Consider the following 24,624-nt stretch of genomic DNA (forward strand, 5'->3'; position numbering starts at 1 on the left):
ATAGTAAGAAGGATCTAAGGCTGAGGCATGATTCCCTATTCCTGAGGACTAAAACCTGAATATCATTAATAAACTAACATATATATTAAATAAAATAATAAAAAGTAAGTAAGTTAAGGAGAAAAAACGCAACATAGTTAAGTTTCTATAGGGATAGAGAAGATTTGGTTTCATATGCAGATGAAGATAGTAAAATTAAAGTTACTGTTTTTTAATGAGAAATGTTGAATGGTTATAAGCCAAAAAAAAATTTTCTGGAAAAACTAGAATAGGACTTTAAAAATACAATAAGAGACATCAAAGAAAAATTAGGGGAAAAAAGCTAACCAAGAAAATCAAGCAAATTATGAGAAAAAAATCAACCAAAAGGAAATAAAAAATCAAAAACTTAATGAAGCAAATAATTCCATAAAACTAGCATTGGCAAGGGGAAGCTACTAACACTACAAGACACCAATAAATAATAAAACAAAATCAAAAGAAAGAGAAAACAAAGAGGAAGGTGAAACATCTCATCAAAAAAACAAAAACAACTGATATAGAGAACAGATCAAAGAGAGGCAATAACAGGATAGTCAGACTACCTGAATGATACGACAAAAAAATTCTTGATACAATATTACATGAAATCATTAAAGAAAATTGTCCTGAATTCCTAGATCAAGAAAGAAAAGCTGAAAGAGAAAAATAATCTAAATATCACTTTCTGAAAGAGATTCCAGTAGGATAAGTAACAGGACTATTATAGGCAAGTTTAAAAACTTCTAGGTTAAGAAGAAAATAGTACAAGCAACCAGGAAAAAAAACAATTTAAATATCATGGAGTTACAATTAGGATTACATAGGACCTAGTAGTTATATCATTAAAGGATCACAGGTCTTAGAACACTATATTTCATAGAGCAAAAGAACTAGGGTTATGACCAGTGTTAACTTACCTACCAAGGTTAAGTATAATCCTACATGGAAAAAAAAAAGGACATTTAAGGAATTGAAAGACAAAAATATCAGAATTTAGTGAAAAAAAATTCACATATAAGATCCAAGAGAAATATAAGGTAAGTATTAAGAATCAATTATAAAGAACTCAGGGCAGCTAGGTGGCCTAAGGGATAGAGCATCAGTCCTGGAGTCAGGAAGACCTGAGTTGAAATCTGACCTCAGACACTTAATGATTACTTAACTGTGACCTTGGACAAATGCCTTGCAAAAAGAAAATTATCAATGACTCAATAACATCAAATGTTTATTTCTTATATGTGAAAATGTTATCAATACTCTTATGATTGTCAGTATTGGGGTGGTTTGGAAAAAAGATTTAGACAGAATTGTGTCTGATGGGGTGATTCTAAAAAAACTGAATAGGAAGAGATAAAAATGTGTAATTCTCTCATACAAGTGAGGTATGAAAGGAAGTACTGATAAAGAAGAAGAAGCAAGTAAGGGGAGAGGGCTTCCACTACTCAAACTAAACTCTCATAGAGATGATTTAAAAAAAACAACACATACATCTAAAAGGGTATAAATTTAGAAAGAAATAAAAAAGTCAGCAGATAGGTTAAGAGTAGAGCTTTTAGAAGCATTTGCAGAATTTGAATTAGGAGGGGGATAAGGGAGAAGTTTTTAGAAAGATAAGTAGATAAAGGTGAAGGGTGGGAGCAAAGAATAACAAAAGGACTCAGAGGGATAGATTAAAGAATAGGAGGGCAAGGTAGCATGTAGAAATAAATTATATGAGAATGGAAAGATAGGCTAAATAAGAACAGAAGGTTAGGGAGGAAAAAGAGGAGAGAGGGGGTAACATAACAAATTAATTAAACTAAGAATGTGAAGAAGGGAGTGGAATCAAGATGGTAGAGACAAGCCAGGAACTTTATTGAGATTTTCCCAGCTTCCTTCAGAAACAACTTCAAATCAAGCTAATAAATGGATCTTGGAGTGGAACATTTTCCACCTTAAGATTTCTTGGAAGGACTTCAAGAAAGATCAGACTCACTTGGGTAGACAGGGAGTATGGTCCAGTGCAGGCTGAAGTGAGGAAGCCAGGAGGAAACTCTAAGTCACACTAAAGATCAGTAACTGAAGCCCTTGAATCCCAGCTCAGTAGGCCAATAGTCAAAGCTTCAAGAACACTGCATACAACAAACTGAGAGGCTCAGAAGTCCTGCATAGCTAGTGCAACAAGACCACACAATTCTAGTACATTAAGAAAACTGCCAGCACCTGAAGTTCAAATATGGAAAATCTGTAAGTAGACCCTTGGTTCCTTAGTACAACAACTCTTATAGTTCAGGAATAGAGTTCAAAAAAGTAAGCAACAGAGGAAGGCCCTGTCCATAGAAAACCATTATGGTGATAAGGAACATCAAAACACCATCCCAGTAAAGGATAATAGAAAAAGTACCAGATGTGAAGTCCCAGAGGGAATATAAATTGGTTTCAAGACCAAAAAGTTCTCTTGGAAGAACTCAAAAAGGATTTTAAAAATCAAATAGGAATTAGGAAAAGTAATGAGAGTTTTGCAAGAGAGAGAGTCAACATCTTGAAAAGAAAGAATAAAAATTGCCTGAAGAAAAACAAGTCTTTAAAAAATACAGTTGGGAAAATAGAAAAGAATAACATCTCTTTAAAAACTAGAACTAGTCAAATGAGGGGAAAAAAAGTTCACTGAAGAAAACAACTCTTTTTAAAAATTTTTTTATTTACAGCAATGGGGTTAAGTGACTTGCTCAAGGTCACACAACTAAGTAATTATTAAATTTCTTAAGTCAGATTTGAACTGAGATCTTCCTGACTGCAGGGTCAGTGCTCTATCCACTGCACCATCTACCTTCCCTGGAAAACAGTTATTTTTTTTAAATTAACCAAATTAAAAAAAGATACAAAAGTTAACTAAAGAAAATAATTCCTTAAAAATTAGAATTGGGCAAGTGGAAGATAATAACACTATGGGACATCAACAATGAGTTAAGCTAAATCAAAAAATTGAATATAAAGTGAAATAACTCATTGGAAAAACAAATGAATTGAAAAACTGATCCAGGAGAGATACTTTTAAGAATTATTGGATTACCTGAAAGCCATGATCGAAAAAAAGAACCTAGGCAACATCTTTCAAGAAATCATAAAGTAAAACTTCCCTGATATACTAGAACCAGAGGGTAATATAGTCACTGAAAAAAAAAATCCCCTAATCACCTCCTGAAAGAGATTACAAAATAAAAATGCCAAGGAATATCATAGCCAAATCCCAGAATTATCAGGTCATGAGAAAATACTACAGGCAGCTAGAGAGAAATAATACAAATACCAAGGAGCTACAGTCAAAATTATGCAGGACTTGACAGCACCAACATTAAAGGATGAAAGGGTCTGAAGTATAATATTCTGGAGGATAAAGAAATAACCAAGAATCAATCACTCAGCAAAATTTAGCATACTTTTTCAGGGGAAAAGATGAAAATTCAAAGGGGCTTTCAAACTTCCTTGATGAAAAGACAAGACTGAACAGAGATTTTGATCTTCCAATTCAAGATTCAAGAAATACCTAAAAAGATAAATAAGGGAGAAGAAAATAAATATTCAGTAACATTTAACTAGCTGCATCACTATATGGGAGGATGATACTTGTAACTCTTGAAAACTGTATCTTTATTAGAAGGTGTATAGTTTGAGGATGTGGACATAAATTGATTTTAACATGATGATATAAAAAAAACTAAGTCATTGAACAAAAGAATTACACTGGGAAAAGAGGAAAAGGGAAGACAGAATAAGCTAAATTTCATCACATGATGAGGAACAAAGTCTCTATAGAGGGAAAGAAAGGGAAAGAAAGGAGAAGGTGAGGACTGTTTGAATCTTATTCTCTTCAGACATAGCTCAAGGAGGGAACAGATATACTCAGTTGGCTTTAGAAATTCATCTTACTCTACAAGGTATTAGGAGGAAAAGGGAAAAGGACAGGAAAGAAGGAATGGATAGAAATGAGGGAAGAAGAAGAGAGGGAAAAAGGAGAAAGACAAGGGAAGGGGGCTGACAGATGGGAGAACAGACTGAGGGAAGTGACATTCAGAAGCAAAAAGACTAATTAGTAGGGATAAGTTAAAAGGAGAGAGAAAAGTTCAAATGGCAGAGAAAATAGGATGGAGGGTAATCATAACTATGAATAATGGGTTGAACTCTTCCCACTATAACATGGAAGAGATAGTACAGTAGAATAAAAACCAAAATCCTACAATATATTGTTTACAAGAAACATATGAAGCAGAGAGATACATACAGAATAAAGGAAAAAGGTTGGAACAATATATATTATGCTTCAGCTAAAGTTAAAGAAAAAAAGAGATGGTAATCCCAATCTCAGACAAAGCAAAGGCAAAAAAGAAATCTACTTAAAAGGGATAAGAAAAGAAATTATATCCAGCTGAAAGGTATCATAGTCAATGAAGTAATATCAATACTAAACCTATGTACCAAGTGTATAATATCCACATTTTTTGAAAAGTTAAATAAATTACAGGAAGACAAAGAGACCAAAACTATACTAGTTGGAGACTCCAAACTCACTCATTCAAAATTAGAAAAATCTAAAGACAAAATGAAATAGAAAGAAATTAAGAAGGAAATAGAATTTTAGAAAAGTTAGATATGATAGTTGTCTGGAGAAAATTGAATGCAAATAAACAAGATTATACTTCTTTATCAGTGGTACATGATATCTAAATAAAAATTGATCATGAATTAGGGAATTAAAAACTCTCAAATGGAGAAAGAAAGAAATAATAAATGTATCCTTTTCAGAGGATAATACAATAAAAAATTAAATGTAATAAAGGGCATGGAAAGATAGACTAAAATTAATCAAACACTAAATAACAATTCTAATGAATGAGTGGGTTAAACAAAAAATCAAAGAAATTATTGATAATTTCATCCAAGAAAACGACAATGAGACAACATTTCAAAATTTTGGGGAAACAGCCAAAGCAGTTATTAAAGGATATTTTAAATCTTTACATACTTACATGAATAAAATAGAGAAAGAAGCTATCAATGAATTGGACTTGCAAGGAAAAAATGCTAGAAAAAGAACAAATTAAAAAGTCCTAATTTAATAACAAAATTAATATTCTCAAAATCAGAGGAGAGAATAATAAAATTGAAAGTAATAAATTATTGAATAAAAAATAAAACTAAAAGTCAATTTTATGAAAAAACCAATAAAATAGATAACATTTGTTTAATTTGTTTTTTAAAAAAAGAAGAAAAAGAAAATCAAATTTAATCTAAGATCTCCCTAAGAAAATATCTTCAATACCCGATGAATTCATTAGTGAATTCTACCACATTTCCAATAAAATCAATGGTGAAAGAAGGACACCTGTTTTTACCTTTATTATTCAATATTGTTTTAGAAATGATTGTTTTAGCAATAAGAGAAGAAAGGGAAATTGAAGGAATTAGATTAGGTAAGGAAGAAATAAAATTGTATATGTTATAATGGTTTACTTAGATGATCCTAGAAAGTCATCTAAAAAAGTCCTTAAAACAATTAGTAATTTTAGCAAAGATTCAGGATTTAAAATAAGCCCCAAAAAATGATCATTTCCATATATTACAAAAAAAAGAGAGAGCAGCAAGAGGTAAAAAAAATCATTTAAAGTAAATGTGGACAAGATAAAATACTTGGGAACCAACCTGCCAAAGCAAACTCAGAACCTATATGAAAACAACTATAAAACACTTTCACACAAATAAAATCATATCTAAACAATTGGGAAATGTCAATTGCTCAAGGACTTCTGGGGCGAGCCAAGATGGCAGAGTGAAGCTAATGGAACTTTTCCCTAGCAAAGATAAATGAGATTCTGTTCTGAGATTCAAGCTACCAAGATCCCAAGAAAAAGAGAAGATTCAAAGAAGTTTTCAATGGCAGACATCATGGAAGATCTTCAGTGAAGGTCTGTCTCTTAGGGAGAAAAGGGGAAGTAAAGCCCAGGAGGCAGAAGAGTAGGAAAGTAAGCAGTAGGCTTTTAGCCACAGTTTAATCCAGGTCCTGACAGCTTGACAACAGCAGAAGTTCCAGCGGCTGAGTAGTAAACCAGCGGGGGAGGATCCCAATCCCAAACAATTCTGAACCATGGGAACACCAGGGCAAAAGACAGGACTGGGTGGGGAACAAACTACTGCTAAGACAGTGCCTGGACATAAAAGAGGAAACAAACCTCTGCAAAGGCAAGATCTGGGCTGCATAGGCCAACAGTAAGCCATGGCTCAGGCTCCAGTCCCAACAACAACAACAAAAAAACTTAGATCTATATACTCTATATCCTAAGGATCTATGTCCCTATAGCCCAGGAGCAGAGCTAAAGCAACAAAGATGAGCAAAAAAGTTAAAAGAGTACTCACCAAAGAAAACTATTTTACAAAGATGAAAACAATGGCATGTCTGAAGAAGAAATCAGTGAAGAATCACTCACAAGTGAAGTATCAAAAGTCTATAAATTGGACTCAAATACAAAAGTTCATTGAAGGGCTTAGAAAAGAATTTAAAAACCAAAGAAGAGAGGAAGAAGAAAAATGGAAAAAAGAAATGAGAGTAATGCAGGAAAATTATGAAAAATTGACCAGAAAATTCAACATTTTTAGAAAGAAAACACAAAAGGTAATTGAAGAAAATAAAACCCTAAAAATTAGAATTGAAGAAATAGAAACCAATGAATCTATGAGACTACAAGATTCCATGAAGCAAAATAAAAAGTTTGAAAACATTCAAGAAAATGTAAAGTACCTTTTAGGAAAATGAACAACCTGGAAAAGAGATCCAGGAAAGATAATTTATGAATCATAGGACTACTAGAAACTCTAGATCAAAAATAGAACTTGGGAAACATGATGCAGGAAATTATGAAGGAAAATGGTCCAAATCTGCTAGAGTAAGAATACAATATAACCATTGACAGAATACACAGAAACCCTCCAGAAAAAGACCCCAGGATAAAAACTTCAAAGGCTTTTATAACTAAATTCCAGAACTCTCAAATAGAGAATATTGAAACCAGCAAAAATAAAACAATTCAACTATAAAGGAAACACAACCAGACTCAAACAGGACCTATCAGCCTCAAGACTGAAGGACTGGAAAGCATGGAATCCCATATATTGGAAAGCAAAGAACCTGGGATTATGACCAGAATGTACTACCTTGAAAAATTCAGCATATATTATCAGGGGAAAAGATGGATGTTCAATGAAATAGAGGACTTCCATAATTTCCTGATACAAAGACCAGAACTGAACAGAGAATTCAATTGCCAAATACACACCTCAAGAGTTGAATAAAAAGGTAAATGAAAAATGGAAGGAAAAAACAACACAAAACAAAACAAATGTTGGTCGTGGCCATCAAATTGCATACTACCCTAAAAGGGAAGATATAACACTTCTAATTCTTGAGAACTTTATTTGTCTTAGGATAATTAAAAGATTGAATATAATTGAAGAGACTGGACTTAAAGCACTTAAAGCATATGGGTATAGCTGAGTCTTTCCATTGAAGAAGTCCAAGATCACATCACTATGTTTGAGACAAAAAGCCATGATGAAAAGCAGGGGTGTTAACTTTAAATTTAAGTCTCTCATTAGTTTTTGACCCACTTTAAATCTGCTGTGCTGAGAAAGCTTGGCACTTTTATCTAATGAGGGCATCATAAACTGGGTGGTCCTGAGTCAGTGTCTCCCATAATTAACAATCATTTATAAAGTTCTCAGGTGAGATCTTTCAGAGATTCCTAGAATTTATAGAGCTTTAAGATTCTTCTATTTAAAGAGATCAGGGTTTGACTTAATTGGTGCTTCACTTAACAAGGGATTAAGTACCCTGGGTGGGGAAGGGGGGGTAAATGTGAGAAAAAACAGGTCCGGGGGAGGGTCAAAATCCACCTAAAAAGTAGCAGGGACAAGGTGTGAGAGAGAAAATGGTTACCAGTTGATGTACTGGGATTAAGGGATGCTTCAACTGGGCCTCTCAGAAATAATTTTTTAAAATAATTTAAAAATAATAAATTTAAAAACTCATTACAAATTACTTTCTGGTCAGTTTCTCAAAGAACCACAACCACTACAGCAATGAAAATGTATGAGACCTTGATCCCTAAACTGTCCTGAAGAATGGAGTTTTCAATCTCTCTCCCCAAACTTAAGCTTCTCCTTCCATCCTTACTTTCCCCTTTGACCAGCAAACCTAAGATATTAATTGAATAGAAAATTCAGGGTGGCTAGGTAGTGCAGTGAATAGAGCACCAGCCTTGGAGTCAGGAGTACCTGGGTTCAAATCCAACCTCAGACACTTAATAATTACCTAGCCGTGTGGCCTTTGGCAAGCCGCTTAGCCCTATTGCCTTGAAAAATCTAAAAACAAAATTCAGAGGCTTACCTTAGTGCCTGTAGTTTACAGTCATGTTTTGTAAAGACTTTACACAGAACCTCTATTTCACGCTCCTCAAGCCAAGTAAAACTCATGTCCAAATTTTGAAGGTTCTCAATAGAGAAAAAATTCTTAACATAACCACCAAGTCTCTGAGAGTGAGTTATTCTGAAGGAGACAGAAAACCAGAGAAAACATGATCAATTACATTCTCCAGGATTCATTCATTCCCCATTTGTCAATGGGAAAGAATTCAATTTCATAGTTCATTTAGAATTACCATACTCAATAAATCTAATTCTATTCTCATTGTTTTCAATTGCTTGGAAATACCACCTACCCAATAAACTACACATTCCTTTTCACTCAGATCCCCATGTGTCCCTACAATTTTATATTTGCTATATATTGGATAGGGTCAAAGATAGGACTGGACCTTTGATTTTACTAAAATAAGAAACTCCCTGGTGAAGAATCCCCAAAATTAACAAAATAATGGGTAGATTGAATTGTTGCTAAAATTAGACATGACATGGAAGAATGGAAGATTTGTCATATGCCTGGAGAGGGACAATTGCCTCAAAATGGGGCCTCAAATAAAGGGGCCCTTCAAATAAAAGATCAAGAAGCAACATGTGCATGCCTAACAAAATTTGAGCATGTATTGATTAACAAGGTTCAAAAAAGTCAACTATATAAGTACAGGATGGTTTTTCAAGACAACAATTTGTGTAAAAAGATGTGTGTGTGTGTGTGTGCAATAAACTCAAAATAAGCCAATCTTGTAAGGTAGAAGTAAAAAAAAGTATGTGTGTATATATCTATATCTATATCTATATCTATATCTATATCTATATCTATATCTATATCTATATCTATATCTATATCTATATCTATATCTATATCTATATCTATATCTATATCTACATCTACATCTATATCTATATCTATATCTCTATATCTATATCTATATCTATATCTATATCTACATCTACATCTACATCTACATCTATATCTATATCTATATCTATCTATATCTATATCTATATCTATATCTATCTATATCTATATCTATATCTATATCTATATCTATATCTATATCTATATCATATGAATAATTCTTTCCCCATCTTATCCTTGTTCATTCATGTTCTCTGTTCTGGACAAAATAGACTACTAACTCCTCCCTGACTTTACAATCATTGTCTTTACAAAGGCTGGGGTCAGTGCCATGATTCTTCAACACCTCTATCACCTTCACCAACAGTTTAACTGAGATAAGAGGCATAGGGTCAATAGTGAAGACAGCTCTGCTCCTGCTGTCCTTAGGCAGTGATCCAAATCCATCAGAGGGCTATGAAGATAGTGGGTTATGAAGCCACTAATTTTACAGACCGTATAGGTGAAAAAGGTTAAAGAGTAGAAAGGAGACTCTTCCTCCACAAAAAGGAATCCTTTCAATAGCATTCATTCACTGAAATAGTGGTTATTCCTCTCCCTCCCCCACCCCATTTATTGCCTATCAGTGCAATTCAACTTTCTCTTAGCAGAACTAAACTCTTCTAGTTAGCACAAGAAACAGGGGAAAAGGCAATATATGGGGGAACCTTAATCAATTCATGGGGCTACATCAAGGGAAGGTCAAAGAAGTTTCGATAAGATATCAGAAAGAAGGGACCACTCCCTTGAATAAGTTATTAGAAGGGTTACTTATGGAGACTCACCTTAGTGTCTGTAATTGACAGTTCTCTTTTTTCAGGGTCTCATATGGCAAGTTCAAGTCACCTTCCACAAAGGAAATACCATGCAAGTACAGGCTTTTCATATTGAGAGCAGAGAAGAGACACTGACAGTCCAAATCAGTTATCTTTAGGCCTTCCAAACTGTAGGAGACATAAAACCACAGGTTAAGTGAATTATTTCTTCAGGACTTTTCTTTCTGGAAAGGACCTAGCTCTGAGCCTCCATTCCTTTATAGACACTATTTTCTACTATCTCTTTTCTAAGTTAATAATCAATAATAATAATTAATTAATTCATAATTCATAATAATATAACAAATAAATTATAATACAATATGATATATGTTATGATATGATAGAACATAATATAATAAAATAATATATTAAAATTAAATAATAAAATTAATAAAATTAATAAAAATGAACAATTAATAACCATATCATTTTGTTTCCTTAAAAATTACTATTTCCTAATCTACCAATCTATTTTTCTCATTTTGATCCTCATGCCTGTGTTACATTGGGTCTATCACGAAAAATTGATGTAAATTAGGAATTATTAGGAATCATAAGGTAGGAAAGTATAGAGGAATTCATTTCAATTCCTCATTTTTGACAGAATTGCCATACTGAATTACCACTCAATATCTTTTGCATTTCTCCACTGCAACAGTGCACCAGGCTAGAATCCCTTTTTTTTTAATAACATACACAACTTTCTATATGTAGATATATAGATATGTATGCATGTATGTATGCATGTGTATGAATCCATCTTCTACTTCTTAGGTCTATTCCTTAAACAAATAAAAAAACGGGAAAAATTTCAGCAAATCTTGCCAACATATGAGATAAATCTGATGCTATATACAGCATAATACAACTCCAGTCCTTCTACCATGACAAATGAAGACAGGGACTTATATTCTTTTATCTTCTATCATTGGCAATACTTGATTATAATCATATTACAACATTTTCCCTTTTTCCTTTCATTTTATAGTTGAAGTCAAGCTATTCATTGGTTTCCTGGTTTACTTTGTTTTGCATTAGTTCAGTTAATTCTTTCCATGCTTCTTGTAGGCTTTATATTCAGCATTTTATATATGAAGTGGTATTACCTTATGTACATATGTTAAAAATTTCTATACCTATTCTCTAACTGATGGATACTATGCTCCTTGGTCCCCACCAAAATGGGGAAAAAGAAAAGCAAATCTCTTTCCAATAGTGCCCCTAATACATAGCTGCATATCTGACAAAATTTGATATATTAATATGCTTCAAATTATGACATTGCTATGTTCAAAAATTTTTGTTTATTCTTGCATTTTTAGAGGTGATGGGCATATTTTTTCATTCCCTTGGACCCACATTTCAATTATTTTTGTATAAATTTTGTATAAATTGTATAAATTGTTCTCCTAATTCTGCTCACTTTGTTTCCTGTTAGTACACAGTCCTTCCCAATTGCCTCTGAAACTGTCCATTCCATCACTTGATATGTCACAAGAAAATTCCATTTGATTCATATTACTACAACTTGTTTTGTCATTTCCTATTTGAAGGACAACTGAATTTCCAATTTTTAGTTACCACAAAAAGAGCTGCTAAAATATATTTTGCTATATAGCTCCCTTTACTTTTTCCCCATCTTTTTCTAGACCCTTTTCTAAGATATTATAATTTTAGCAGTAATATAAATGTGTCAAAGATTAGATACATATAAGGATCTTTCACATTTAAAGTATTGTGCAAAATAAGGCATAGTTTCACAATTTTCCAGAATGAGTGGACCAGTCACAGCTCCTTGAAAGGCACATTGGTGTACCTGTTTTCCCATGGTGACTACATTTGTCATTTCCTCTTTTGTTATCTTTGTCAGTCTAATGGGTGTGAGATAAAACCTCAAAGATGCTTTAATTTTCATTTTTCTAATTATTACTGATTTATAGGATTTTTGCACTCATTTTTCATTTTTGCTTCCATTCATTTCAACCATTTTTCATGTTTGCAAACTTCTTTTGAAAATTGCTTGTTTATATCTTTTAATCAATTATTTAATGCAGAATAACTTTAAGTCATATGTTTGAAACAATTCCTTAGATATAATGAGCACAAGGCTTTTAGCAGACAAACAATGCAAATATTTTTCCAGTTACCTCTCTGCTTTTTGAATTCCTATTATATTAGATTTGTGCAAAAGACTTAATTTTAGATAATTAAAACTGTCAGTTTTCCTTTCACTTTTTTAATCATGAACTATTCATCTTTCCATAGAACTGAAGTGTAGTTTTTTTCTTTAAACCTCTAATTTAGGATTTGAATATTTATATTAGACCATATATCTGCATGGAGCTTATGCTATGCAGGTTCCTGGCAGTTTTTTTTTTTTTACTGAGTTCTCCCAAACAACTAAGGTTTTGAGGTTTTTATCAACGTTATCCCCTTATGTTTGTTTCTTTATGTTATATATCTGATCTGTTAGATTGATTGATGATTTTCTTCTTTACAAAAAATTGTTTTTTGATTTATATTTTATATATATTTATTTATATATATTTATATTATATATATAAATATTTATAAAATATAAAAAAATTTATAAAATATAAATAGGAGGACATTCTTGATCTTTTGCTCTTCTGTATGAACTTTCTTATTTTTTCCTACATCATTAAAAATATTTCAGGACCTTGAATTGCATGTCATTTAATAAGAAGACTTAGGTTGTCATTTTTAAATTTATTAGTCTGGCCCATAAATGAAAAATATAATTATTTCTCTAATTATATAAGTCATCCATTATTTCAACAAAGTGAGATTCACAGTGTCTCTTTGTGGACCTTGGTAGATATATTGTCAATATTTTATAGATTCTATAGCTATTTGTATGTATTTTTCTTTTAGCTCTTTCTGTGTATTTTGTTGGCTTTTTAGAGGAATGATAATTTATAGGTTTATATCTTATATACTATAATTTTGCTGAAGTTATTATTTCAATTACTATTTGATTCTTCAGTGATCAATTGACTCTTTAGAGTTCTACAAGTATACCATCATATCATTGACAAAGGGGATAATTTTGTTTTCTCTTTGCATACCCTTAATCTCTTCAGTTCCATTATTGTTGCACTATGCTAAATATTAGTGATGCTGTTTTACCTTGTTGTATCCTGATCTTATTAGAAATAAATCTCCACTGAATATAATTTTTTCTTTGATTTAAAGACAGTTTAATATATTAAGCAATAGTTTATTGATTACTATTATTTCTAGTTTTTAATAAAAAAAATACATGATTTATTAAAAAGATTTTCCAGCATCTATTGATTATTCTTATATTACTATCTTTATTATTAATGTGACTTTTTATATTTATAGGCTTTCATATGTTGAACCAGTTTTGGTCATACTGTGTAATTTTATGACATATTATTATAACCTTCTGAATGATACATCATTTGTCATTTTTTATGTCATTAACCATTAAGGTTAATAGACTTTATATTGCTGTATTTGCTTTGTTTCTCCCTGGTTTACTTATCAGGACCCTATTTATATTAAAGAAAGAGAATGGAATTTTGCCTTTTGTTATTATTGCAAATATTTTATCTATTACAGGAATTAACTGTTCTTTGAATAATTGATGAAATTCACTTGTGTATACATCAGTTCTTGAAGTTTAGTTTTATTTTGAAATCTTATTTATGGCTTGTGGAAATTGTTTTTATTGACAATGCATTACTGAAATATTATATGTTTTTGTTAATCTGTGCATTTTATATTTTTGCAAATATTTCTGTTACCTCTAAATGATCAATTTTTTAGTATATAATTTGATGAATTGATTTTTATCAGACATAGACAATTTCTATTTTTTTGGCATATTTCTAAATGAATACCAAGGATAGCTGGGTCAATTCATCATCCTGTCAAGAAAATATTAGTGTTTCTATATTTACACAGTATCTCCAAGATTTTTGTCATGTCAGTTTTTGGTCATCTTTATCAATTTGTATATTATAAAATAAAACCTGAATGGTTTTAATTTATATTTCTCTTACTATTAGTGATTCAGATCATGTTTTCATGTGACCATTTATTGTTTGCCATTTTTATTCCTATTTATTATACAATTTATCTTTTAAGTTAATTATAAATAAATTTAGGATATCAGACATTTATCATTAATATTTGGGAAGGGTTGCAAGGAAATGGGATTAAGTGACTTTCCCAAGATCACACAGCTAGGTAATTTTTAATTGTCTGATGCTAGATTTGAACTCAGGTCCTCTTGAATCCAGGGCTGGTATTCTATCCATTGTGACACCTAGCTGCCCTATCAGTGATATTTAATGAAATATTTTCTATACTATTTTTTGCTTTTATTTTGATAGATAGGTAGACAATTAAAATATTTAAGGAATTTCTAAATGGTTAGAATTATTTATTGACAGGGACTGGTTCATTTTTGTTTGTGTGTATCTAGCATAAATGCTAGGCATACAATAAAAACAAACTAGTCAGTTCCTTTAAGGTCTTACATTTTAAATAGGGGGAAACAACAGAAAAAGGAGAGATGGAAAAGAGGTAAGTGATGCAATACAACTGTCTGGAGTTTGGGTGGAGATATGTGAGAAGTGTTGTGTATAGAACAAAGCATAATAAGGCCAAAGCTGGCTTATTAAGATTAAGAAGAGTTCTAGGACGAGATTTCAAGTTTCTAGAGGTTTGGAGAAGGAAGGAGTAGAAATTAATTATATGACTAATGTTGTCTCTTTCATATTTTATGAGCTTTTCTCCTCTTATTTAAGAAATTGCCCTACACATGGTTATGGAGGGTACCTGATTTTGTTCTCATTTGGTTAATTTTTTGATGTGAATTTTTATATTTAGTTCTTCTAATCCATTTTGAGCTTCTTTCTGGTACATGGTAGTAGAATTGAAATTGAATGTCTATCAAACTGCTTTTTGAAGTTTTCATGACTGAACATATTGAAAAGGAAATCACTTCCCTTTTAAATTTTTTACTTGGATTTATCTGACAGTGGGATACTATTTTAAATTTCTGTTTATTTTTTATCTTGGCTCTTTTTCTTATCTACTTCTCTGTTTTAACTACTACCAAAGAAGTTTGGTATCTTTTCTGCTTTATGATGGAGTCTAAGCTCTAATAATATCTTATTTTTACTTTTGCGTATATTTTCCTTTGAGATTGAAATTTTCAATTATCCAAATGAATTCTGTTATCATTTTTATCTGATTCTATAAAATATTTCCTTGGTAATTTGATTGGCATGACACAAAACACAGAAATTAAAAGATCATTTTTCATTTTAATATCTCTCCATTTCTTTATGTTTCCTTTTATTTCTATAAAAGTTCCATTTATATAAATTTATGTAAAAACTCATATTAATAAAAAAGTTGTATATATATATAAATATATATGTGAATATAAATTTTTTGTTAGCTTCCAGATTTCTTCTGCTTTTTTGTCATTTTGAATGAATTTTGATCAATCAACATATTTTCATTTACTAACAGGTTCTGTACTAAATGCTAGAGAGATACAAAAACAAAAATGAATTATTCAACTGCTATTAAAGCCCTTATATTCTATCTATACTCATGTAAATTTTAGATAGAAAAGATCTTTAAGGGCAGACTGTTGCATTCTTGTTTTTTATCTCTAGTACCTTGCACAGTGTCTATTACAAAGGTCTTTAATAAATGCTTGTACACTTATCTATATTTAATTTAAATAATGAAAAGCAGAAAATATCAAAAATGTACATGTGTATATTTATTTATTTATATATGCATACATGCACACATGAAGAGATTGATGTATATATGAGTAAATGTATACATATAGATAGAATTTTCTAGAATGTTTTCATATACATAGATATATATGCTATACATATACACACCTACATATAAACAAACATACATGCACACATGCATACTCAAAGAAGGGAAATCAACTTGGAGTCAGTTTCAGTAATTTAAGTGAGAGGTGATAAGGGTTTGATTTAGGATTAGACATGTGAATAGAAAAGAAGGGAGGGATGTGAAAGATATTGTGCAGATAGAATCAATAATACCTAATAATTGATTGCATAAAGAAAATGATGAAGAACAAAGAAGGATGACCCTAGGATTGCAAACCTCTGTACCTGAAAGAATGATGGTTTCCTTAATAGGAAAGGGAACAGTGGGAGGAAGAGTGAGTACTAGAGGGAGGGGATTTATGAATTCTGCAAATTTAGAGCAGGAAGAGACTTTGAAGTCTATCCCCTTCGTTTTACAGTTGAAGAAGCTGAGGCATAGGGAGGCTAAATGACTTATCAAAGGCTCTATTTGAGGTCAAAATTGAACCTAGATCTTCCTTGCTCCAAGTCTAGTGCTCTGCCTATACATGTTGAATCTGATGGTTTTTTCATTATGTATAGGGGTATACACATACATGCTACAGGAGAAAGTACATTGAATTTGTAGTCAGATGACCTTGGTTTTAATTAGTACCTTAGGAAAGTTACCTAATGTCAATGGATCTGCATCTGGAAAATGAGAGGGTTGTACTAGATGGACTCTAAAGTAATTTACAGTGCTAGATCTATGATCTTACTATCAATTAGCTCCTTCACTGAATTTCTGGGGTTTTCTTGGTATAGCATCATGTTATCTCTAAATGGAGAGATTTTACGTTCACTTTGTTAATATGTGTATCCTTAATTTTATTTCTTTTACTTATTGTTATAACTAGTATTTCTAGACAATATCAATTCCCCTATTTCTTCTTCCCAATTCTTCATTGTCCTCTTTTTCCACTCATTTGGATTCTGGGCTATCATTTCTTTTCCTTCTAGTACCTTATTTTTCACATTTTCCTCACTTTACTTCACTTTCCCTACTCATACTTTCCCCACCCCAGCTATGGAATCAGCTTTGACTTACGTCAATTTTTCCAGGGTACAGTTTGGATTTCTTAGTTTCACACAAAGATTTTCTATAGAAGAATTATCAAATTCAATCCAGGACAGCTTGAGTTCTTTCAAGTAATGATTACTGTTGACTGCAGAGAAGAAATCTTGCCAAACATAAGCAGGTACACCACAAGGATAAGAACTAGAAAGAGAAAAGTTAGAGAAAAAAATTTACTATGGGTATCAATGGCATTTAAGTTTCTCCCCAGTATTAATGTATGGAACTGTGCTGTATGGAAAAATGAAAAGGTCCAATAGCATTGTGTAATAATTCTCAGGGAGAGTAGAATATGTGGTATTAGATGCTTGGGAATCTGAAGGCTGGTGTATCCGAGACAAATTCAAGTACTAGTCATTGTCATTTCCATCAGCCTTCATTCCACCCTCTCTTTCTTCCCAATTTTTCCCTTTGTCCTTCTTATTTCATCCTCCACATACTCAGTGGCAATGCTGAGACCAATGAAAAGATTAGTTATGCTAAGTAGAGTAGGAAAAATCTGACTTAAGGAAAGAAATATCTGACATTGACAGTGACCCAGAATTTATAGTGACTCAGGCTTTCAGGAAAAGAGGAGACCTAAGTATACTAAGAACTTTCTCTAAGACACAATTAATGGGGAATTGGTAATGGGAAATTGCTGTTGGGATAAGCTCATGGACAGTAATTCTCAGAGAACACCAGTAGAAAGGCAATGGTACCCCCAGTTGGGCTAAAAGAGATTAATTAAATTCTTGAGGCTCATATGAATATATTCTGACCATAACCTTCCCAACCTTTATCAAAATAAAGAGGTAAGACTATTTTTCTAAACTTTCTCCACCACTTCTCAGGCTTCATTTGTTGCTATTTACCCTTTCTAAATCAACTTTAGTTTTAATTTTACTCTGATTGTATTGGGAGCTCAGTCTTACAAGTTATGCCTCTTCAAAAAGATTCTCAGGATTTTAAGAACATTTGGAGGAGTGCAATGTGAAAAGAAACTGAGGATACTAAAAGGACAGAATTCAGTCTCCTTGCCAGCATTTCCTTTGTGTTTCCAGAGTCTAGCCTAATGCTGTGTACTTAGTGAATAGCAAATAATTGAAATCCACTATCAATGATAAAGAAGTCAGAAAGTGCTAGGCGAATATAAGACAAAATGACTGAAACTGAATATCTTAAGAGGAAAAGAACTCAGAAACCTTAAGCATGAGTAGTTAAATCAGTATAGTAGATATTAAGACAGAAATGAAAATGAACCCCACAACATGCAAATGAGTCTAAAAATGCCTGAATTTATAAGGCAAAATAGGAAACTAAAGCAACACCTAATGGGATAGATTTCTAAGAGAGCATGGAAACAGAGAAGGATGTTAATGGTTCAAGAAAGACATAAAAATTATATACTGTGATTTCCCCAGCAGAAATAATTTTTACAAACGAAAAAGTTGAATCCAGGCATGATTCTTTCCAAAGAAGTAAATAAGAAAACAACAGATGGGTAACAGATAGAAGGAAATAAAGGCAAATATGGAAGAAAGAGAAAAAATAACATTAAAAACCCACATTTTATGTATAAGTAAAATATGATGACCTCAAACACAGTATGAGTAGACAAAATTTAAGGTTGATCGAACTCCAAGAACAACATGACTCAAAATATGTGTAGACTAGAATGCAAAGAAAAACACAAGAAAACTACTAATTTGAGAATACAGAAAACAAAGTCACAATCAAAACTTTATAGATCAATTCTTGGAAAAAGTCCTATGATGAAAACCCCAAGTTGTTAGTCATTAAATTTAACAAGTAAAATGTGTGTATGTGTGGGATTTGCAATTGTCCAAGACAAATTTCTTGAAACATATAAGATATGAAATTTGTATAACATAAGACTATTTAGGGCTCACAAAAAGATACAGAAAGGAAAAGAATAAGATCATTCAAAAAGCAAAAAAAGTTTAAAATTCAACTGAAGTTGACATATCCTGTAAATGAAAGTCTAATTGTCAATGGGAAAAAACACCAACTTTTGATAAAAGAAGCATTGGAAGCATTTTTTAAAAAAAAAGAAAAATTATTATGAGAAGAGAACTCATCCAAAGTCATACAGTTAATAAAAGGCAAAACAGAAACTCCATTCTAGGATCCAATCTTATTTGATGTCTTTGTTATTTATCCTGCCCCTTATTGTTCCTCTTTTTACCTACAGGTATACTCTTCTCCCTCTGCCAGCAACATATATGTATATATATATATCCAGAGGTATCTTTGCTCTAGTCCTATCTCACTTTTTTTCTCATAACTTGATCTCTTTACATCAGTAGAACTTAACCTCATTCCTTCTTGAGCAATTCCAAATTTTAAATAACTGAGATTTTAACTTTCCTTCCTTTCCAGACTCTCATACCTCCAAAATGTATGAGACAAAGTATTGTATTTGGCATTAAATTATTTATGTCAAAAGACAAGAATGGAAAAGTCATTTAGCTCTATCTCATCAAGTACACCTAACTTTTCTATCCAATCCAAAGCCTAAGAAGAACATAGAATTCTGTCTGCTTTTATACAAAAGTTCCTCTTCTGGTCCCAGCACTGGAGCTCCTACACAGCTGGCCCCCATAATGCCTAATATCTGCTTCACTACACCATATCATTTTCAAATAATGGGAGCTAATTCTTTTTCCATTGTTATTCATAAAATAAAATAAATATGGTATTTATGTAATGCTTTAAGGTTCACAAAGCGCTTTACAAACTTTATCTCCTTTATCCTCATAACCCTAGATGTCACATGCTATCATCTCCATTTCACAGATGAGAAAACTGAGATAGGAAGTGACTTATCCACAAGTTCAAAAGGCTATTGAATGTGTGATGACACACTTCCTCTCATATATTTTTGACTCCTTTATCTCTGAGAGAAGTAAATATTAATAATCAAATAACATGGGGGGGCATGGGAAATCTAGTTTTTTCCTTCTTTCTATTTCCTCATCCAAGCCTAGTCCATGGGAAGGGTGATGAAACTGGATTAACATTCTCCTCAATCTTGGGCAGGACATCATCCAACTTGGAAAACTTTGTTTTGATTAAAGTGTGAAGAAAATCTAAATTCAAGTCCATTGTATAACTCCATAAGTAGTCTAAGTGGAGGTAGATCCCTTTTTTCCTAGATACACTTGAGGCTAGTGTGATCCAGATATAGATGAGTCTCATTGTCGAAGAATGAAATGATCATTTCTGTCCACCAGTCCCTCACTAGAATAATGCATTTTAATATGCATTCTTTCATTAATTATTAACCAATGAGAGTTGATTAGCAACTATCAGCAACACCCTGTCTTCCAGGGTTATTTAAACAATGGATGGTCCCTAAAGGGGATGGATGAAGGGTTTGACTTCCAGGAGAATCACTGACCTCAATCTATTAATTATTTACTAGCTTTAATGTATTGATTGATTATTAATTACCATGGAACTGCTATCTCCCCAAAATTGCATTCATTACAAGTCTATCCACTGTAGTACCTCTCTGTTTCTTATGATGTTGCCAGGCAAAAACTACTAATGTTAACCTTTTCCCTCCCACTCCCTAAAAAAAAAAGATAGCTTTAAATGCATTGCCAAGATTTATTCTAGTTTGAAAACAATTTCCTGCTTAGCCGTCTCACATGTTCAAGAGACTCCAATGTGTGAAATACTGAACCAAAGTCCCTGAGTGAATATTAACCTGTTCCCTCCACTTACAGAGAAACATTTATTGTCTAGAGCTTGGCTGAGGAGACTGAAAGTCAATCAGAATTTCTGCCATGAACAAGCATGAGCACATTTGTTTTTGTTTTTTTTTAATGTAGAAGGGAGTGCAAGGGGAAAGGATTCAACCAAGAACATGAAAAGCAGGATCCTATCACCAAGAAGTTCAAAGTAGGTGAGACCTACTCTCTTTCCCTTCCCTTCTTCCTGCTTTTCCCTCCTCAATGTGGGTCATTCTTGAAGATTTCAAAGCTGAAAACTGGTACCACAATGCCATTAACTTCCCTTCCAATCACTGTCCAAGAACTTCTAAAAGAGAAGGAACATTTGTAGCTCATCCTAGGAATGGGATTTTTTCCTGTACCACAAACCTGGAAACTTGTATAACTCCACCCCCACACCCTCCCCCCTCAGCTCTTTGTCCTTCTCTTCTCTCTGCAGAACCTCAGGTACCTGAACAGAATATTCTTTAATTCATCTCAGTTGGATATAGAAATGTGTGTACAAATTTTATCCTTTTATTTTCCTGGAAGTAGTGAAAAATACAGTATCAATTTTCAGAGATCTCTTCACTGCCAAATACAACTTAAACAACACTAATACAATTGGTATTCTTTTAATGGAGTTGAAACATAAATGGTAGAAAAGAACATCACCTTAGTTTTCTACACAGGCACAAGGAAAGGTCAAGTCCCACAGTGCCTAGTGTTAGACCCTTTGTTCCAAAATTCTGTGTCCCCAAGTAAAGAAAAGTTAGGTTGAGAATCTGGATGGAACAAATGTCCAAACTTAAAAAGTGAATACTGGACTCCCTCATAAGAAAGATCCATAGTTCCATCTGTCTGTAAAAAGTCTAGGAAAGGTTTCAAGACATAAGAAAAGAAGATACTCACAAGAAAATTCTCTGTACCCCAGGACAGTGCTTGATGCAGAAAAGTGCGCTCAGAGCATCACTCTGTTGGTAAACTTTTATTTTGAATTCTTTGATGTTCACTAGTGCCTGTGTTACAAATTCAGCATCTTGAGTCTCATATAAATAAGAATACCATTCTGGTAAATTACTATTAGAAAACTGGGATTTTTTATGGCTTTTAGTTTCTCCCTTAATCCAAAGAAGTAATTGGGACTTGATTTCTGGTGACATACTACATCCAAATTTCCTCTCTAGCTCTCTTGCTGTCTCTGCATTTAGGAAACCAAACAGGAAGCGCACCACCAGGACCACAAAGTTGGCATCATTTCCACTATACTGCTCCAAAAGTATTTTGACATCTGGAATGGAGGAATCAGGATTTTTCACCCCTTCTTTGTCTGTGCTCATTACATAGAACAAGGCAGCAAAAAACTCTTGGAAACTCAAGTGAATGAAGCTGTAGCAGTTTTCACAATCACCGTCTTTCTGAAAAATGCTCATGTCTAAGAAGGCAGAGACATCAGCTGCTTCTAAGTCATGTCTCCTCAAGTCCTCCTCCTCAAATAGCAATTTCTTTCCCCAGATCCCCTCAGCAGCCAAGTGACAAAGGCCCCTCAAGTGCTGAGATATGAATTTCTTATCATCACATATGATTAAATTTGAAAGATAACTCATGTATAGGGAAGTGGTTGTTTTCAAAGCCTGGATGAGACCTCGTCCTCTCTCCTCTTGTTGTTTCATGCAAGTGCAGACAATCCAGTTCATCAGGGGAATAGAACACATGGTGAAGAGTGTGGCATTGCCTTCTACTAAATTAAAGGCTTCTTTACCTAAATTTTCATCTCTAAAAAATTTGCAGAAATACTCCTTCCTATGCTCCACAGAGAAGCCCAGGATCTCCACATGACTTGCGTTCTCTAACAAAGGACTAAATTTCCCCAGAGCAGTGAGTTTTGTAGTGAGTAGCAAATAGGCTTCAGGGAGCAAGGTTTTCCGTAGTAAACTGCTCAGCAGAATGGGCACTGGCTTCTGCTCTTTCCAATCTTTGCATAGATCATATCTGTGCTCATTGCAAGGGAATTTCAATTCATCTAAACCATCAATGATGAACAGAAGTTTCTCTGGCTGTGACATTATCTCTGCTATAGGAGCCTGTGGGCCAGGCCACTCATTAGCAATGAAATCAGCAAGACTGATTACTTTATCTCGTAATGAGTTCAGTTCTCTGCAAGTGAGATAGAAAATATAGTTGAACATCTTCTCATAGAGTTTTCCTTCGGCCCAGTCCAACATCACTTTGATGACCAGGGTGGACTTCCCAATACCAGCAGCCCCTTGCAGCACAACAGTGTGTGGTTGGATACCTGTCTTTCGATCAGGGTCAAACAAACCTGAAAGATCTGTAAAAGGTTCTTGCTCCAATGTGTCCTTAGTATGTTTCCTTCTATGAATTATTAGTTGATGCTTCTGCTCCTTGTAATGGAATTCCTGAAGAAGCAGAAGCTCTGTGAATCGGTGATGAAATAGTTCATGCTCTCCAGGACGGGAGTTTCTGTCTTTCATGAGCTGAAATTTCTTTTTCATTCGTTCTTGGTACTTATTTCTTTCATCTAAAGTCATAATGAAAATAGAACAGAGATATTCAATATTAAATCTGCTGGGTTATCTTTGGAATAAATCCCTGAGGTAATGATTTGGGCATCATTGTTCCCAGAGTCCACATGGAGGTAAAATGCTACCCTTGCTTCTGCCCTCACCTCACATCAGCTGGTGTCCAAGGGAAGCCTCCAAATCCTGCTTGCACCTTAAGTGGCCTTTCTGAAACACAACCTTATGATAGCACAGTCCTGATCAAAGTCTTCAATGTCTCTGTCTATGGGATAAAGACTAAGCTTATCCCTCAATTCAGTGACTTCTTATTTATCCATTCTTATTTTCTCCAATTTTTCCCAAATGTACCCGGAGCTTCCTAACCTCTATTACTTAGTTAATGTCAAATCACTCAAGTCAAAATTCAACTCCACAACTACTTAACTGCCTACTCTATGTTGCATTGTCTGCTAAGGTCTGGAAATATGAAGGAGGACAAGAGTCTGTCCTTAAGAAGCTCACAATCTAATAAGGGAAATAATAGACAAATAATTATTACAACAAGATAGAAACAGAATCAATTGGAGATAATCTCAGCAGAAAAACACTAACAACATAGGAGACACTGGGAAAGTCTTCTTGCAGTAGGTGGAATTTTAGCTGAGACTTTAAGGAAGCCAGGAAAGCATAGAGAGGGGGATGAAGAAGAAGAGAATTTCAGGCATAAAAGATAGTCAGAGACAAAGTAGTCAACAATTGAAATTTCTTGTGCCTATCACAAACCATCTCCTCTTTTCTTTCAAAACATTATCATTTCTTCAATATACGAGACAAATTCTACCAGACTTAATGAAGTTCTCTTCTGAAGATCCCAAATGTTTGGGATCCTACAAGCTTTCTTTCTGTTGAAACCATTTTGATCTCCTCACTGACTAACTTATATCAGTATTAATTCTTTGGTGACAAGGATCTCTGCTAGAATCACAGAATTGCTGCATTTGCAAAATTCTCTGCCAGGTTATCAAATCAAGGCTTTTCTTTGGTGCTATTTATTTTCATTTCAATAAACATTGATTAAATGCCTATGGTATGCAAAGCACTGACAGAAGTTTCTATAATAGTCCCAACAAAAGTTTGTCCAGGTTCCTTCTATGCATGTATGAGAGTGTGAAGAAAAGTTTATGAAAATAGAAGTGCATCTAAATTTATGTAATATGAAA

At 33.1% G+C, this 24,624-nt stretch overlaps 1 protein-coding gene across 3 annotated transcripts in view; it reads right to left on the reverse strand.

Moving 5' to 3' along the window:
• LOC141508603 (NACHT, LRR and PYD domains-containing protein 3-like) overlaps positions 1-24,624 on the reverse strand; it is an 82,168-nt gene that overhangs the window by 30,098 nt on the left and 27,446 nt on the right. For all 3 annotated transcript variants that reach the window (XM_074217385.1, XM_074217384.1, XM_074217383.1), the window contains exons 4-7: positions 21,795-23,424; positions 17,137-17,307; positions 10,153-10,311; positions 8,438-8,596 (exon numbers count right to left, since the gene is read on the reverse strand). In XM_074217385.1, coding sequence (XP_074073486.1) covers positions 8,438-8,596; positions 10,153-10,311; positions 17,137-17,307; positions 21,795-23,424 — 2,119 coding nt within the window. The remainder of the gene's footprint in view (positions 1-8,437; positions 8,597-10,152; positions 10,312-17,136; positions 17,308-21,794; positions 23,425-24,624) is intronic.

This window comes from Macrotis lagotis, chromosome 1 (genome assembly GCF_037893015.1).
Source record: "Macrotis lagotis isolate mMagLag1 chromosome 1, bilby.v1.9.chrom.fasta, whole genome shotgun sequence".
Lineage (NCBI taxonomy): Eukaryota > Metazoa > Chordata > Mammalia > Peramelemorphia > Peramelidae > Macrotis > Macrotis lagotis.